We start from the raw sequence: 16,859 nt of genomic DNA on the forward strand, positions 1-16,859 counted from the left end.
AGGAAGGACATGGAGCCGGAGTCCTGTCTTTCCTCTCTCAACCCCACACACCCTAGTCCGAGACCTCACCCATTTGATAAGCTTTTAATTTTTTTACATCAGAAAATAATATAGAGCCAAGACTCCTCCGGGGCCCTGGCCAGCCAAGGAGGCGCTGCGGATGTAGTTCCAGGGCTGGTGGGGCTAAGGCACAGTGGTGGGGGTGGTGGCCAGTCACAGGTACACCGGCTGCTCCTGGCCCGTGAGCAGGCGGTAGGTGGCAGCTGGCATGGTCTTGATGTGGACCTGGGGGGAGAGGAGGTGGTGGCTGGAGGCAGGCCTGGGCTGGTGGAAGGGCACCCCGATCCCACCCACTGCCCGCACACCTCAGTGTGGGCCTCCGTGAGCAGCTCAATGACGCGGGCGTGCGGCGTGGCCACCACACTTTGCCCATTGATCTCAATGATACGGTGCCCCACACGGACGCCCCCGCGCTCGGCAATGCCCCCACGGAGCAGACTGCAAATCTGGCAGGGGACAGGAATGGGCCATGCTGCTCAGGGGGCCACGCTGGGGACTGCCCCCCAACCCGGTGCCCTGGGCTGGGGCCTCACGATGCCATCCTCCACGCAGAAGCCCAGCTGCTCTCGGGCATGGGGTCGGCGGATGATGGCCGTGGTTACTGGCGGGCAGTGGACGATGCTGAGGGTCACCAACGTCTGCGACTTCACCTCCTGTGCAGGACGGGGGACGTTGGCCCAGCTGGGCCGCTGGGGGCTAATGGACCTCTTGGCAAGCTGCAGCCCCCTCTGGGCCTCAGTTTACCCACCCATAAAATGGAGATCTGGAGTCAAGGCTCTAGGAGACCTTCTAGATCCTAGAAGAGCCCTTGAGAAGCAGTTAAGAACAGAGACGGGAGCTGGGTGGTGTCAGCATTGGAGCTGTGTGGCCTCTCACCTCCCTGACTCCCCAGACCTCAGTTTCTGCATAGTCAAAAGCAAGTTTCTAGCAGTGTCTACCACATAGTCAAAAGCAAGGTTCTAGCAGGGGGACATGCTATGTGAACCATGTCAGACATGCCCTTCTGACCTGAGGTCCTTCCAGACCTGACCAGAGAGGTCTTTCCTCTCTGGGCCTCAGTTTCCCCAAGTGGGCAACAAAGGTCAAGACTCAAGAACACACAGGCTGCCTCACAGAAGACAGGAAAAGCCGCTGGCTCTGCCACGAGCCGCCTACACTCCAATCCCATTCCCACACCGGTGAGGTCTCCCTGGATGGGCAACACCCCCTCTCCCAGCCTGTTTCCTTAAGTACACAGGAGCCAGTAGGACTTTTAAGTTCTACCTGATACCTCTGGGCTGACACCTGTCCAAAGAAGGTAACTCTGTGGCCTTGGGCATAGATACATGGCCCTTCCCAGATACATGGGGTGAGCCTGCCATCGGGGGACCCTTGGGCCAGACCCTCTGGCTCCTGCGACCCCAGGAGAACTCACACGGATGGCAGCCTGGACAGTGGCCAGGGGCAGCCCCACTAGGCTGGTCCCATTGATGGCAGTAAGGCGGTCCCCGATGCTAAGGGCCCCCGAGCGCTCAGCGGGGCCCCTGTGCAGCAGGTTGGCGATGACAGCTGTGGGCAGCAAGGAGCCCCAGCCCGACTCCACCAGGGCCACTCCCAGGCCCTCACCCTTGTGCTTCTCGATGACCACCTGGGAGGGGACACAGGTGGGTATGAGAGCCACTCAGTGGGGGACTGGTAGGAGGTCTCCCGCCCACTTGCTCACCTCCCTGCAGTTCTCGCTGTTGGAAAAGTGGTCGAGGTCCCCGTTGTGGAGGTGGCCAGGGCCCGTGGCCCCTTGGTTCTGCTGGGTGCCCACCTGGCTGGGGTCAATGCCGCTTTCTCGCAGGAACTGGCTGTAGGCCACAGCGAAGGCCTGGCCAATGGCCTGAGCAATGAGCTGGGCCTGTGGTGGATGGGCAGCGTCTCTCTGGGAGTGTCCTGCCCTCCCCCTCCTAGGCCCCCAAAACCTCTGACAAACTTAGGGCCCAGCCTTCCCGCCCTACCCGGGAAAAGATTCCCATGAGACAGCCTGGGCAGCTTTCAGGAAAATAGCTTCTGTCTTGGGGAATACATTGGGAATGGGAGGACAGACAAGCCTGGGGCAGGGAAGGTTTCGGGAGTCAGCCACCAGGCTGAAAGTCTTATGTACAAACTGGAACATGTGTAACCTATGGGAGGGGTGGAAGACAGCGGGCAGTGCTGAGGACCAATGAAAAGATGCGGGGGTGAGAGTATCACCAGATGGGCTCTGGAGGAGGGCGAGGGCTGCCTTGAGTCTTTCTCTCCCCCAGGATACCCAGAGCCCAGCTGCTCACGTCCTCTGAGTGGAAAACATGGCAGATCATCTTGTAGAGCTGGTGGCCATGGGCCTGGGGTGCCGGCCGCCGGGGCAGCCGCCGGCGAGCCATGATCACCAGCACGCTGCCGATGTCGGCGATATAGGAGATGGTCTGCAAGGTGTGGTCCATCAGGGCCTCCTGGGGAGGGGCAGGGCAGGCGTGGGTGGGCAGCAGGTGCCTCGGTGCAGCTCCCCACGCCCGAGGCCAGGCCTGGGCCCTGTACCTGGGAGTCAGCCATCAGAACCTTGACCCTCTTGGTGGAGATGAAGAGGTCCACCTCTGTCATGGGCTGGGTCTCCCCATCGGGGGCCTGTAGGGGGTGGGGTGGGAGGCAGAGGACCCCAAAGACCCAGCCTGCAGCCCCCCGACCCGCCCACTGGCCCTTGGCTTCACCTTGACGCGATCCATGGCCTCCTGGGCTTGTGCCATGCGCGTGCTAGGGGGCGGGTTCCGCTCGGACACCAGCTGGGTGGAGCCCAGGTATTTGGCCCCAAATATGACACCGTCAAGGAGATCTTCATGGTCACAGGGACCAGAAACTGAGGGCAAGAGCGGAGGCATCAGCCCTCAAGAGTCCCCCCAGGCTCGTGGACCCCCATGGGCTTGGCCCAGGGTCTCTGCTGCCTGAATAGTCTGAAAGCACAGATAAATCTACCCTCTTACAACGTAGTACTGTTGAGGTACACGGGTCCACCCGCGCGGACATCCCATCAGCCAGAGACAAAGCGCGGCAGCTCGGCCCTTGCAAATCTAGGGCTATTCAAGTAGTCCAGAGCCAGCTCTGTCCATGGCTCAAGGACTCCCAGTCAAAGGATTCAGTTTCTAGGGGCTTCTGTGAGTCCTGAACCACGGCTAATCCAAAACAGCACTAGTGCGCACAGATACCTCCACCCCGCATTTCTAGAATTCCATGATCTAGATGGTCCCACTCCATTCCTAAAACCTGAAACATCATAGAACGGTATCAACTCTACTCAATGGTTCAGGAATTCATCATCAATCTCAAGGCAGTTAACTCTGCCCATTGTTCTAGAATTCTCCCCTATCGCTCCAGGACCGTAGACAACTCTACTTCATGGTCGTAGAACTGCCCAGAGAGAAACTATCCACATGTCTAAAACTCTCAAGAGTGTCAAGAAACCCACATGGCTCTGATCTATGTCTCCAGAACTCCCCAAAAGGTTTCAAACCACAGAATTCTGTCAGGGATTCTAGAAACCTACACCACTCTAGAATCAGACTTTTCCACTTCATGATTCCATGATTTCTTAATTATGGTAGCATCTGGTAGCTCTTCCTACGGTTCTAGAATCCCCTCAATAATTCACGACTACAGAGAAACCCAGTGATCCTGAGAATTAGCTGAACACCCAGACACAAACAACTCTGCTCATGGTTCTAGAATTCCCCCAAACAAGCCCAGAACCATGTAACGCTTTGCCCCCATGGCTCCAGAATCCCAAGCAACATAGAACCAGACAGATCTGCCAGCAGCAGTTCTACAATGTTCTAGCCAACAGTTACTGCTTTTTGGTTTGGAATTATAGATATAGGTCCCAGTGAATTAAGGCACATTCCTATGAACTTAAACCACACGCAAGCTGTGCTCGCTCTCCATCATGATCTAAGCATTCTGGAACAATAGACAACTCTGCTCTGGGGTTCCAGGACTGTACCATCCAATATGGCAGCCACCAGCACATGCAAGTATTATGCACTTGAAATGTGGCTGGTCTAGATTGAGGTGTGTTATAAATACAAAATGCACACTGGATCTTGAAGCTCTAATACAAACAAAAAAATCAAATAATTGTGAAACGCTAATTACGTGTTGAAATATTATTTTAAATATATTTGGTTGTGTTATTAATATTACCTTTTTAAAAATGTGGATAACTAGAAAATTTTGAGTCACACACGGCTCACATTATATTCCTATTGTATGGCACCACTCTAGAACTTTCTGATGACTCTAGAATGATAGCTCTGCCCAGCTCTAGAACACCTCCTACTGGTCTAGAACCAGAGGTAAGTTCTATTCACTCTGTGGTTCTAAAACTCCCTCCCCAGTCTGAGTAGCCCCAGATAGCTCTGTTCGTCATTCCAGAACACTCTCATCAGCCCAGGTTCCTTCAATCTAGAAATACAGGCAAAATGCCAAGTTCTAGAACTGCCTAGGTGAGTCATAGCTCCACCTGTGACTCTAGAACCTTCTTAGAACTACAGGTCCAAACCAGCTCCTCTTCTCACAATCACAGACTTTGCTCTTTGATATGTAGCCTCAGATAATTTGGGGAGAAAGTCTAGAATATTCCAGGTGGCCATTGGTTCTTCCCATGATTTCAGGGCAGAGGTTGGTACTTTCCTGCAAAGTGCCAAACACTAAATATTTGTTATTTTGTGGGCCAAATGGTCTCTGTTGCAACTCAACCTGGCCATTGTAACACAAAAGCCACCGCAGATCATATGTAAATGAATGGGCACGACTGTGTCCCAATAAAATTTTATTTGTGGACACTGAAATTTGAATTGCATATTATTTTCATGTGTCAAGAAATATTATTCTTCTTTTGATTTTTTCCAACCATTTCCAAATGCAAAAACCATCATCATAGCTCACAAGACATACCCGAACAGGTGGTGGGCCGGAGTTGGTCCACAGATGGTAATTTGCCACCCCTGCTCTACAATGGAGTGCTACAAATATCCAAGCCTGCCCTATCAACCTCTATTCCTTTTAGAACATTTTCAAGTCTGTCTCTCTTCTCTCAGGCCGCCTGAAATCAAAACCAACCTCAGAGCCTCTCTAGAAGCACCTCCGTACTGGCAAACTTTGTGCCAGATTTCAGGAACCTGATTCAGGCTGTTCTGAAACCCCTAGGTCCCTGGGGCCAGGGTGGGCGGGACACTCACCCTCCTGGAGGGCAGGGTATGAAGCCGCAGTCTTGGGGCTCTAGAAGAAGACAGAAGAGGGGCAGGACTAAGTCCCCCCAGCTTGGCTCCTGGCAGCAGAGGAGGCCTGGGGGGTGGGGCAGGCACTACCTCAGTATTGGCAGGCTGCTCTTTAGGAGTAATCAGAGGGACCGTCTCCAACCAGGGTTCCGTGGAGCTGCTTGAACTTCTGCTGCCACGTCGCTCGGCAGAGGCTCCCTCTGCCCATTCCTGGGGGCCAGTATCCCCATCTGGGTCCTCAGGGGGCTGCAACAGGCGAGGAACAGGGTCTGGAGGCTCCTTGGGACAAGACTGGGAAGGAGGGGACTCCTCGAGGTGCAAAAGGTTCAGCAGGTCATCCCGGCCAGCCTCAGCAGACAAGAGCCCATGGGCATCAGCCTGGTCCTGGGGGGCCAGGCCGTGGCCGGTGGCAATGTGCAGGGGGCAAGGGGATCCATCTGGGGCCAGACCCACCAGATCACCTGGCAGAGCCTCAAACTGTTGTACAAGGTCCTGAATATTTGGCCCGTCGAGCTCCATCTGATTGAGGCTGCTGGGCCCTCCTGGCACCAGGTCCCACTGGGAGTCAGAGGTGAGGTCCTGTGAGGGCACAAGCGTGTCCCTGGGCTCCTCCAAGTCCATGGCTGGAGACCCTGGAGGGGGCCCGGGGGTTGTCAGGAATTCCATGCCCCAGGCTAGGGCCAGTATCTAAAAGAGATTCAAAGATTAGATTGTCTGAGTACCACCTTGGTGCCAGGCTCTAACCGTTTATACAGGACACATAATTTAATCTCCACCATACCCTGCAAGGAAGGGACGGCTACGCACCCCATTTTACAGTTGAGGAAACTGAAGCATAGAATGGGCTGTTGTAAAGCAGTGGCATCTTGGGCTCCAAACCCAGGGGGGATGGGGAGGAGTCCTCTATACCTGTTACCCAAGACCTCTGCCCACCCGGGGATCCTGTTCACCCAACCCTTACTCTTCCAAGTCTTCCTTCCCCGCGACGTGGAATCCAAGTTTGAAATACACCCTGACTATACAAACCCAACAGGGGCAGGTCCCCGAGACCCCGGACGTAAGACCCCAGCCCAAGACTTTAGACCCAGGACCCCAGACACAGACCCGGACCTCAAACCCAGTCTGAAGACACATCTCGAACCTAAAGCTACGAGTTAAGACCCCAGTCCTTATGCAGACCCCAGACTCAAGACTTCAGTCCCCGTGACCTCAGGCACTGGCCCCAGGCCCTGCTCTGCCCCGCCGGAACACTCACTTCCAAACCGAGGTGGCCTCACCCCGCGCGGCCCCCCAGTACCCCACATCCGGGGTCCATTCGGTGTGCCTAGCCCCCACCGCTCGCCATTCCCGGCCAGGGCGCCGGCCGATTAATCCGCGCAGGGCTCCCGGCCAACTGGGCATGCGCATCCTTTCGGGCATGCTGGGAAATGTAGTTCTCCCAGTCAGCATCGCCGCGCGGGGGTGCTAGTTTCGGACCCTCAGGTTCGAATCCCGGGTTTCCATTCATGCAGCGTGGGAACCCGGGTTGTCCTCTGGGCCTGTTTCCTCAACTGCAAAATGGGGTCAGTAACCACTGCCTGCCTCCTACGTTTGTGGTCATTATTCCAAGGGATGGTAGATGGGAAGATACGGGACTGGAAAATACTAAAGGAGAATGAAAGGTGGTCTCTTTCAACTACGGGGACAGGAAGCAGCGCGGGGAGCCTATTGCAAACAGACTTACGGTTGTTTGGCTCACAGTAGGGGGACAGACTGGCGCGTCTTGGCTTAGGAGAGAGGGAGAACTTTTTCTCCCTGAGTCTCGGTTTCCTCAATTATAAACTGGGGATAATACCTCGTAATTGTGAGGATTAAACGAGATCAAGCCGGTTAAGGACTTACCAATTGGTCCGAAATGTAGAGTCTAATAAGTGTTAGCTTTTTAATGACTTTTAGGCTTTAAGTAATTGCTCATTGGATAGAATCAGGAATATATAAGGCGCTATTTACAGTAAATAAGTAACCGAAGAAGGGCAATAAGTCAATGAAACATCCTTTGAAAAATTTCCTCATACAGTAACTGGGGTATCTATAAAAGTTTAAAGAAGTCAGTGAATGTATGCCTAAGGCTGGCATACATTTCCCAAGAATCTCTAGTAGGAGCTTCTCACTCCCAAGCACCCTTTGGCCGCTGACGTCTCCGGAAACACGCACTGACAGGCAGCCGGTATACGTCATGGCGGCTAGACGGGTATTCGGGGCTACCCGGACCTGGGCTGGCTTCCGGGCTCGGGAGCTCCCGGACCCTGCCGCTCCTGGAAGACTCCTTGTACGGGATTATGCCAAGAAACCGGGTAAATTGAGTTAAGAGGAACCAACATGGGGACGGTGGGGACATCGGGTAGAGTTAAGAGGAACCAACGTGGGACTGCGCAGGCGCTGTTTGGGGAGGTTCTTAGAATCCACACGCAAGCATAAAGAGCAGATGGCTAGGTTTTAGGCGCAAGCGCAGTTTGAGGGGTGTAGAGCGCGATAGGAGTCAGGATTCACTGCGCAGGCGCCAGCCTGAAGCTGAGCGGGCAGTGACCCGGCTGTTACTTGATCAAACGCGCTTCACTGCGCAAGCGTGGGTTTGGTTCTTTTTGGGTAGTGGGTGGTTGGGAGGAAGTTAGGAACTGGAGTCCCATTCCTGTTTCTGCCCCGAGGTCACTGTGACCTTTGGCAAGTCATTGCCAGAAATTCGAGGATGCCATGAGACCCATCTCAGTATTAACCACGTAAGCAAAAACAAAACAAGGTTGCAGTATTTGAATTTTAACTGGATATAGCCTTGCCTGATTTCCTTTTTGAGAGAAGGAAATTGGCAAGTTAATGTTAGGCCTTAAAGAGACATAGCAGCACTTTCTCCCTGAGATAAACAGTAAGGATCAAAATAGAATTTAAAAGGAATGACTTGGTCATTCTGAGCATCTGTTATTTAATGCAGTATCCGTGTCCAACTTAAAATCATTTTGAGTGCAGCAGACACGCTGCAGCCAAGGCCAGGGGTCACCCAGAGAGACAGGGAGCAGGAAAGGAAGGCTGACCCGAGCGCAGAGCTGGGCTGAACTGACTCCCCCCCACCCCAGTCATTAAGGGTGGCAAAGGCAGCAAAGCCGGTGTGGGCAGTGATAGCCTGAAGGACCCAGAGGTGTGCACAGACCCCAACCGCCTCACCACACACGCCATGGGTGTCAACATCTACAAGGAGGGCCAGGATGTGGTCCTGAAGCCCGATGCTGAGTACCCCGAGTGGTGAGTGGGCCAGGCTGGAGAGCGGGGAGAACGGGTGATAGGGTGAGGAGGAACCTGGCTGATCGTATCAGAGGTTTCTGGGAGGGCTTCCCTGGGGAGGTGATGCATGAGTCTAGACCTGAGTGGGTGGAAGGAGATTCAAAGGTGGAAGGAACAGCCAGTGCAAAGGCTCTGGGGCAGAACCACCAGGTTTACAAGTGGGACAGCAGGGACGTCACAGAGCCCAGTCCTGGCAGGGCCTGGGGGCTGCAGGGAGGATTTGGATTTTACTCTTGGCCCTGAGAACAGTGGCAGGACATGGAAGCCATTGACATGTGTTGATCCTTAAAGCTGGGGAAGGTTCAGAAAGATGGGTGGGAGGGAAGGCATTACAGGCAGGCAGGACCGCAGAAGGCTTGGCATATGCCTACCTCAGATAGTGCTTTTGGGATGGGGGTGCCCCCTTGTTCCACAGCCAGGAACCCAGTTCAGAGAGGGGGAGGAACCACCCTGAGATCATGCAGCCCCCAGACCCAATCCTGCCACTGCCTCTGCACTGCCTCTTTCCAAGGTGCCTGGGGCCTGGGAGTTGGGGGGGGTTTGCTGGGCAGCCCTGATTCCTGCCCATACTCCATCAGGCTGTTCCAGATGAATGTGGGTCCCCCCAAGAAGCTGGAGGAGCTGGACCCTGAGACCCGGGAGTACTGGCGGCTGCTGCGGAAACACAACATCTGGCGCCACAACCGGCTAAGCAAGAACCGAAAGTTCTAGAGGGGAAGGAACTGAGCACAGTGACCCACCAAAGGACCTTGATAGGCCCAAAAGGAGGACCCCAGAGGGGTACAACATCTTCCCCATCCTGCCTCACAGAAGAGTTTTTATTTTCCTGGAGAAAACAGACTTTTCCTTACTTGTGTTCCTGTGTGGCCCCCACTTCAAGGCTGGATCAGGGTCCTGGGGACCAATAAAGACCTCTTGGGGATGTCATTGGCAGACCCTGGATGCTGCCGAGTGTTGTCTGATGTGCCGGAGGGAAGTGGGGTGGGTGGGAGGGAGGTGGCACCTCCTCAGACACAGTGGTTCCATGGCCCCAGCCTCCACTCCTGGTGATCGGCTGGGTTTCTGCAGGTCCATCTTCACCTCCAGACCTCACCCCGATTCCTGGAATTCCTAGCACTGCCCAAGAGGCCCAAACCCCACTCCTCAAGCGGGAGGTTTTTCTAGCAAAGCCTCTCTTGGTTGCAAAGGACTCAAACCCGACTTAAGCCGCGTGAAGCAGAACAGAGTTTACAAGCTTCTGGAACTGAAATGTCCAGGGATAGGGTTCGCTTCAGGCATAGCTGGATCCAGATGCTTCAGTATTCAGCTTTGTGGCTCCCTCCATCTCTGGGTCCCTTTGACACCCACTTGGTAGTTTTGTAGGACAGGGTGGCTCCACGGCTTCTAGAGCCCACCCACCCACCCAGTTCAGTAAGCGCAGCCGGATGGAAAAGACTTCCCTTTACTTCCTGCCAGGATCACAGGTTATCTTTATGGGCCAACCACTTGAGCCTAGGAACATGGGCCTACCAACTGTCCTGTCCGCTCCAACTAGTGCCTAGCTCTCACTGTCACCCCCCTCACCAGGAAATGCGTCCTGGAGCATGTAGGAGGCACCCTGAACCTCATCCACAGCCCTAATGCGCATCCCAGCTCTGGGCAGTCCTAACTCGTGCCCTGTGTGGCTGTGAGGAAGGGGTCTCAAGGACAGTGGCCCAGGCACAAGGCCGGAACCCACCCGATTGGAGGAGGCTGGGGTGGGGACCCACCCCTTGCTATGGCCCCACTCTCTCCAACAGGCATCTGTGTGTGTGGGTGGGTGCCTTCCTCCATGCCCCAGAGTCCACACTGGAGGGGCAGGGCAGGGTTCCCACAGCTAATTCTGCCTGGTCCCAGGAAGATGAGAGCCCTTATCCGCTTAGGAGGACTTGAGGGGAGCACCAGGAACATCCTCTCCCTGGAGGCCTGCCCTGGGCAGATGGAGCATCCCAACTCTCCCAGGATCTCAGGGGAAAAACCAAGTTGTAATTGCAACATGGCCCTGCCTGACCTGCCCTGTCACCTCCTTGCCCTCACCTCTCCCCCCCTCACTCACTGCTCCATGTGACACATGGGCTCCTTGCTGTTCCTCCAACTCACGCGGCTGGGCTGTGCCCCAGGGCCTTTGCACCTATGAGCCGCCTGGGTTGCTTTTCTCCTGCGGTCCCCATGGCTCCCTCCTTCACTTCCTCCAGGTCTCTGCGCTCAGGTCACTGTGAAGCCTACCCTAACCACCATACTCAACTGCAGCACCTGCCATGCACTTCCATTCGCCCTTCCTAGCTTTATTTTTCTCCCTTGTATTTACCACCAGCTGGCGTTTTATGTTTTAGTTATTTTTTAATCATGCATCTTGTCTCTTCCACTGGAATGATAGCTCCATTAGGGTAGGGATTTTGTTTTGTTTACTGTTGTGTCCCCATCACTTATTGGACGGACGGACGGACGGACACATAGGGTTGAACAGAACAAATGCTGGCTTTGCCCCCAGGGCCCCCTCCCAGCCTGGCTGGGCTAGGAGATGTGATGGGATCTGTGGTCAGTGGGGACATAAGCCGCACATTGAAACATGGAGTGAGCAGGGATGGACAATATTCTCCCATCATCCCCCATTAGCCCTGGCCTGGGTCCCACCTGGGTGCCACTGCTTCCCACGCTAGTAAGGACCCAGTGTACACCTGGGGCAACAGAGTCAGGCATGAGTTTGAAAAACAGCTGCACCCCCTACTGGCTGTGTGGCTTCAGTAAACTGGCTTCCCAACTCTGGGCCTTAGTTACCACCCTGTACAATGGGGCTGAGGGCTGTGCCGCCTCATACAGAAGCACGCTGTGAAAGGAAGCCTCTGGACAGGAGCTGCTCTGCTGTTACTAGTTATTTCTCGGAGAGAGAGGCCCTGAGAGCCAGGCTGAAAGATTAGGAGGGATTTAGAGTCATCGACTCGCAGAATTAAGGTCCTGGTGGCTCCCGATTACAGCCTTACCGTCCCAGGGCCTCCAAATCCATCCACCACCCCCCATTTGACAGATGGGGGCACTGAAGCCCCAAGAGGGGTAGAGACTCCCCCCTCAGGCCACCCATGGCCCTACCCTGGAAACCCTGTGGCCACCTTCTTCCCAAGATGGTAGCAGTCTCCCTGAAAGGCAGGGTGAGGTCCGCATAGGTGGCCATGGACAGGGAGGGTAGGGATGGCAGGGGTCTCAAGTCTTGCTCTTCAGTGATGGCCTGGCCTGCTGGTTGGGTTGCTCTGTGACCTTGCCCAGATCTGTCACCCAGCACGTCCCAGGCCCTCGGGACAGGTGGAGGAGGGAGGGCTGGGTGGGCACCTGGCTAAGCCGATGGCCAGGCCCTGTCCAGAGCCTGTGCGTGCTCCTTGGCCAGCAGCCGCAAGGATGTCTCCTCCAGGGTGAAGCCATCCGCAAAGGCTGAACCAAAGGCATGGGGCCCGAAGGACGCCTGCAGCCCTGGGCCAGGGCCCAGGAGGCGAGGGAGGGCGGGCAATGTGGGGGGCCTGGGGCCCAGCCAGGGATCCAGGGGCAGTGGCATGGCCGGAGGGCGGGCAAACGGCAGTGCTGGGGCCTCAGGGAGCCTCGAGGCTGCCATGGCCCCTGAGCCCGACTCCAGACGCTCCTGGCGCCGCCACTTGGCCCGGCGGTTCTGGAACCACACCTGGAGGCAGCGAGAGGGTGCTCCCAGCCCAGAGCTGGTGGGAAGGACAGCCCACTCCCCCCCCCAATCCATAGCACCCCTCTCTGGACTTCCCAGTCTGCTGTGGTACCAACAGGTTTTGTTATTCTGCCTCAAGGCTGTACTGAGAGAAGGAGCCCTGCTTCGTGGCACCCATTGCATTGCCCCGAAATCTAATCCCTCCTCGCCATTCTCTTTGCCCAGGGCCTCAGGCTCCTCAGCCTCCTCCCTTATCTCTTCTGGCCCTTGATCATGAAGTCCAAGCCGCTCAGCTCAGCACTCAAGAACCTTCAAAGGTTTTTCTCAGCTCCATTTTCTGCTTCCCCTTCCACCTAACTGACACCTAGCTCAATGGAAACGCCTCTGACTTAACCCTTGCACATCCTCGTACACGCTGTTTGGATTTCTAGAAAAACGCCCTTTCTCCTTTCTATCTGGCAAACTCCTACTCAGATGTCACAGCCCCAGTCCCACACACCCCTCCTCCGGGAGGCCTTCCCAGTTTCTCTTCCACCCACGCACTGGGAGGGTGCCTATCTGGATACAGCTCCCTCCCTGGGTCCTTGGGGGTGCCCTCACCTGCACGCGCACCTCTGGCAGGTACACCTGGGCTGCCAGCTCCTCGCGGCTGTAAATGTCTGGGTAGTGGGAGTCCTCGAATGCCCGCTCCAGCTGGTGCAGCTGGTACGTGGTGAAGGTGGTGCGGTTCCTCCGGTGTTTCTTCTTGGGGGCCTCCTCGCAGGGTGCTGGCCCCCCCACCTCAGCCACTGGACCCTCACCAGGACTCAGGAACATGGCTCCTCCTTACCTCCACCTGGCGGGACAGCAGCAGGACAGTTAGCAGTGAGACTGCAGGCTGGGGAGGGCAGGGGAGCTCCCAGCACGGACTGGGTCTGGGATAAGATGTGGAGGGGCTTTTCCCTCCATGGGGTCCTGCATTCGTTCTGCCTTCCCAGTCTGTCTCTGTCAGTCTCAGATTATCTCACTCTGTCTCTGTTTCCACTTCCTTCTCTGATTCTTTTTCTGTGTGCGTTTCTCTGTCTCTGTCCCCCACCTTGATTTTCTCTTTCCCTCTCCAGCTCTCCCTGGCCACCTCTTTCTCCTTACATCTCTGTCTTTCTGTCTGGCTGTCTCTGTATCTAGGACTTCCCAGGAGGGAGGTTGGGACACTGCCCCCTGGAATGCTTCCTTACCCCCAAGTCCTCTGCCCTGGGGGACTCTGCACCTCTAGCTTCCCCCGCATGCCCACCTTGGCCCCCCTGCCCAGTGCTCACCACCCCCAACAGCCCTTGTCAGCCAGGTAGCCACAGGGCTTCTGCCCCAGCAGGCTCAGCGCCTTCTCTGCTGCTGGCCTGCCCCAGCCAGACCCGAGGGGGTGGGGTCGAGTGGGGGAGGATTAGCACAAGGTGATTAATTGAGATGGCCCCTCCTGCCCAGCACTAGCTGCCCTGAGCTACAAGGGAGAGCCCGGCAGGTGGAGGGCTGGGGGTAGAGGGGACTGCCCGCCTTGGTCCACCTCCCCTCGCAGCAGGACACCAAAGGTCTCCCTGTCTCTGGGCTTGTTTTCCTGGATGTAAAACGGGCGGCACCAGGACCTACCCCATAGGGCTCTCACGGGACTCAATGAGGTGATGAAAGAGCATCGCACAGTGATTGGCTTGCAGTGACTACTCAGTGAATGTCTGCTGTTACTGTTTTTATCAGCGAGGCCAGAAAAAGGCCCTCTTAGACTCATGGATGTCAACAGAGCTGGGGAAGCAGAGGTTCTGAGAGGTGAAGGCAATTTTAGTTTGCTCTTCTGGTTACTGAACAGGGCATGGCATAAGGGGCATTTTAGCTGGGTTTTGAAGTATGAATAGAAGTTCACTCTTCGCATACTCAAACATTTATTGAGCACTTGCTGTATACCAGTGAACAAAACAGACACAAGTCTTGGAGCTGACATCCTACCATGTTCCATGTTTCCCTGAAAATAAGACATAGCCGGACCATCAGCTCTAATATGTCTTTTGGAGCAAAAATTAATATAAGACACGGTCTTATTTTAATATAATATAAGACTAGATCTTGTATAATATAATATCATATATAATATAATAAAGTCTTATATTATGTTATATAAGACTGGGTCTTATATTAATTTTTGCTCCAAAAGATGCATTAGAGCTGATGGTCTGGCTACGTCTTATTTTCCGGGGAAACACAGTAGTTGAGACAATCAGCAACTATGTAAGTAAAATATAGTATGTCAGTTGGTCTGAGGTTTAGTGAGAAAACTCCAACAGGGAGGAAAGGGGGTAGGTTGGGTTGTTCTTTTAAGGAAAGTAATCAGAATGGAAGATGGAAGGCAAGGCTGCAAATTCTGGACAAGATTGGATGTGAAGGAGAGGGTACTGGGGAGCCATGGGAGGTGTAGAGCAGGGAAAGGACACAGTCAGATGGTAGTTGGGATGAGTATCTATTGTAGGCAAGATGGGAAGCCAGGAGGAGGCTAGAGGCAAGAGCAAAGGTCATGGGGATGGTGAGGAGTGGGGGGATGGGGAACAGGAGAGCAATTCTGTGGGGAGAAAGTTTGGGGAACAGAAAGGGAGGGAGACATTGGGGACAGGTGGATGATGGGATTGTCACAGAGACGACGGTCTGAGAGCTGGAGCAGGATCCAGGGGTAGCCCCTGAGACTGGTTTGACAACCCTCCCAATTCAAGAAGCCTGGGGCTGTGGGCTGGGGGTACCCTGAAAACCGAGAGGAAGGGGCTGGGGATGAGGGGCCAAGGTGAGGCCTGAAAACAGACTGCTGGATTTAATGGAGGGCGGTGGTCTCCCTGGAGGAGACCCAGGCACTTGGAAGGACCATGGAGTATGAGAGAAATTAGAGATAGATCCTTCTGGAATGTTGGCTTTGCAGGGAGAGAGACACACATGGAGAGATAGACACAGTAAGGCATAGGTACATGCACACCCAGAAAAGGGGTGACCAGGCCCTGGAGGAGTTAGGGCCAATTTCAGGGCCAAGCAGCCTTAGACAAGGAGCCAGCTGTGGCTCCCATTGTCCCAGGAGGGAGGGCTGACGTAGGGAGGCAAAGGGAGGCCCCAGGTGCCCTGAGCGCAGGCCAGAGGGGCAGCTAGTGCTTCCTGGGGCCCTTCCAGGCCTCAGCTGCCCCATCTGTAAGGTGAGATATGTGGCCAGGGAGGGCCAGGCCTGTGGGGTGGGCAGATGATTCCCTTAATTGCTCCATCACTTTAAAACACTAACGAGTGACTCTGGTCTCAGGCCCCAGTTAGCTCATCGGCAGGGTGGGTGAAGAGGCTGCAGCAGGGCTCCAGCATCAGGTGCAGGGGCTTTCGGAGAGTTAGCGGGATGTGGCTGACAGTGCAGACACTGAGTCAGCTTAGAGGCCGGATTGGGGGGGGGGGGGGGAGCAGGGACAGGTGGTGCCCTTTAGCTGAATTAGGCAGGGACAGGACAGGCCACTCTGCCCCCTGGCCTCCCACCCTTCACTTCTCCCCTAGGAAGAATCACTAAACCCCTTCAGGTGCTGGTGAGGAAACTGAGGCTAGGAGGTGGGCCGGGCTTCACTGGGCACCTCAGGAGGTCAGCATGACCTGGGAGTATTTCTTAGCCAGGCTCAACTCAGGAAGGGGTGGGTCGGCTGAGGTGGGAATGTATGCTCGGGCCTGGTGTCCCTTCCCCCACTTGGGGAGTCCTGGAGTAGGACGGAGCCCAGACTGGCCCAAGACCCCTTCCAGGCAGCCTAGAGGCTGTCTGGATGGGAACGTCAACTGAGATTGGGTGGTTGACACAGCAATAACAGCACCAACTGTGTATGCTCAGCCCTTCACTGATATGAGCCCTCAAGGTCCTTATACCCCCAAAAGATGCCAACCCTCCAGTTTGTCTGGGACTGCACTGGGGTTACACAGCTAGGGGTAAGTCGGGATTTGACCCAGGGAAGGAAGCCTGGAGATCGACCCCTCCCCAGAATGAACAAGAGGGGCAGGGCTTCGGGACAGGCTGCTCAGTCAGTTTTTCTTGAGTCTTCCCTGAAGTCACTGGGTTAGGCTGTTGGATTGTGACAGGTGGAGGATGTGGGTGGCCCCACAGGAGCATCCCCAGGTAGGGACACAGCCGCAGTGGCAGACCCTCCCTGGGCTCCTGTATGCCTGCTGCAGCTCTGAGGGGCAAGTCTCCCATGATCCCATGAGCCCAGAACTCAGAGGATTGGGCACCGACCCAAGGGTTGGGACTTCGAGGGTTGAATATGGCACCCACAGATGGACCACAGTGGGGACCTATGGGTGATGGCAAGTGGTTCCATGGAGTGGCTCCATCCCAGAGGTCTGTATTCCCACAGTGGCTGTCAGTGGGTCCCAGCTGGGCACACCCCTCAGTGGGCAGATGACTGGCAGGTGGATCACTCCAGGCTGAGTGATCGGGGGTGGGGGGTGGGGGGGGTGGTACGAATGCCCTGGGCTGAGGGGACGCCGGGGGACGCAGAGAGACTTAGACGGCCACA

The 16,859-nt window shown here is 55.5% G+C and overlaps 3 protein-coding genes across 5 annotated transcripts; 1 reads left to right on the top strand and 2 right to left on the bottom strand.

Moving 5' to 3' along the window:
- Positions 1–68: 68 nt before the first annotated feature.
- APBA3 (amyloid beta precursor protein binding family A member 3) lies at positions 69–6,725 on the bottom strand. 3 transcript variants are annotated; one of them, XM_019744217.2, is made up of 11 exons: positions 6,586–6,725; positions 5,421–6,017; positions 5,292–5,331; positions 2,772–2,917; positions 2,602–2,688; positions 2,355–2,516; positions 1,763–1,942; positions 1,475–1,687; positions 594–713; positions 366–506; positions 69–285 (listed from the first exon to the last, which is right to left on the bottom strand). In XM_019744217.2, the coding sequence occupies exons 2-11, from the start codon at positions 5,994–5,996 to the stop codon at positions 214–216; spliced, it is 1,737 nt and encodes a 578-aa protein (XP_019599776.1). In that variant the 5' UTR covers positions 5,997–6,017; positions 6,586–6,725; the 3' UTR covers positions 69–213. The 3 variants fall into 3 exon arrangements, with proteins under 3 accessions (XP_019599776.1, XP_074193687.1, XP_074193686.1); XM_074337586.1 differs by lacking the exon at positions 1,763–1,942 and having other exon boundaries at positions 6,586–6,724; XM_074337585.1 differs by lacking the exon at positions 366–506 and having other exon boundaries at positions 6,586–6,724.
- Positions 6,726–7,502: 777 nt separating this feature from the next.
- On the top strand, positions 7,503–9,584 carry MRPL54 (mitochondrial ribosomal protein L54). The gene is made up of 3 exons (XM_019743927.2): positions 7,503–7,663; positions 8,438–8,603; positions 9,221–9,584. Exons 1-3 carry the CDS (start codon positions 7,546–7,548, stop codon positions 9,351–9,353), a joined length of 417 nt encoding a protein of 138 aa, XP_019599486.2. The 5' UTR covers positions 7,503–7,545; the 3' UTR covers positions 9,354–9,584.
- A 1,350-nt stretch (positions 9,585–10,934) lies between these two features.
- Positions 10,935–13,614, bottom strand: RAX2 (retina and anterior neural fold homeobox 2). The gene is made up of 2 exons (XM_019744054.2): positions 12,925–13,614; positions 10,935–12,327 (listed from the first exon to the last, which is right to left on the bottom strand). Exons 1-2 carry the CDS (start codon positions 13,138–13,140, stop codon positions 11,989–11,991), a joined length of 555 nt encoding a protein of 184 aa, XP_019599613.2. The 5' UTR covers positions 13,141–13,614; the 3' UTR covers positions 10,935–11,988.
- Positions 13,615–16,859: the final 3,245 nt, after the last annotated feature.

The sequence above is a fragment of the Rhinolophus sinicus genome, linkage group LG07 (assembly GCF_036562045.2).
Source record: "Rhinolophus sinicus isolate RSC01 linkage group LG07, ASM3656204v1, whole genome shotgun sequence".
In the NCBI taxonomy this organism is placed as follows: Eukaryota; Metazoa; Chordata; class Mammalia; order Chiroptera; family Rhinolophidae; genus Rhinolophus; species Rhinolophus sinicus.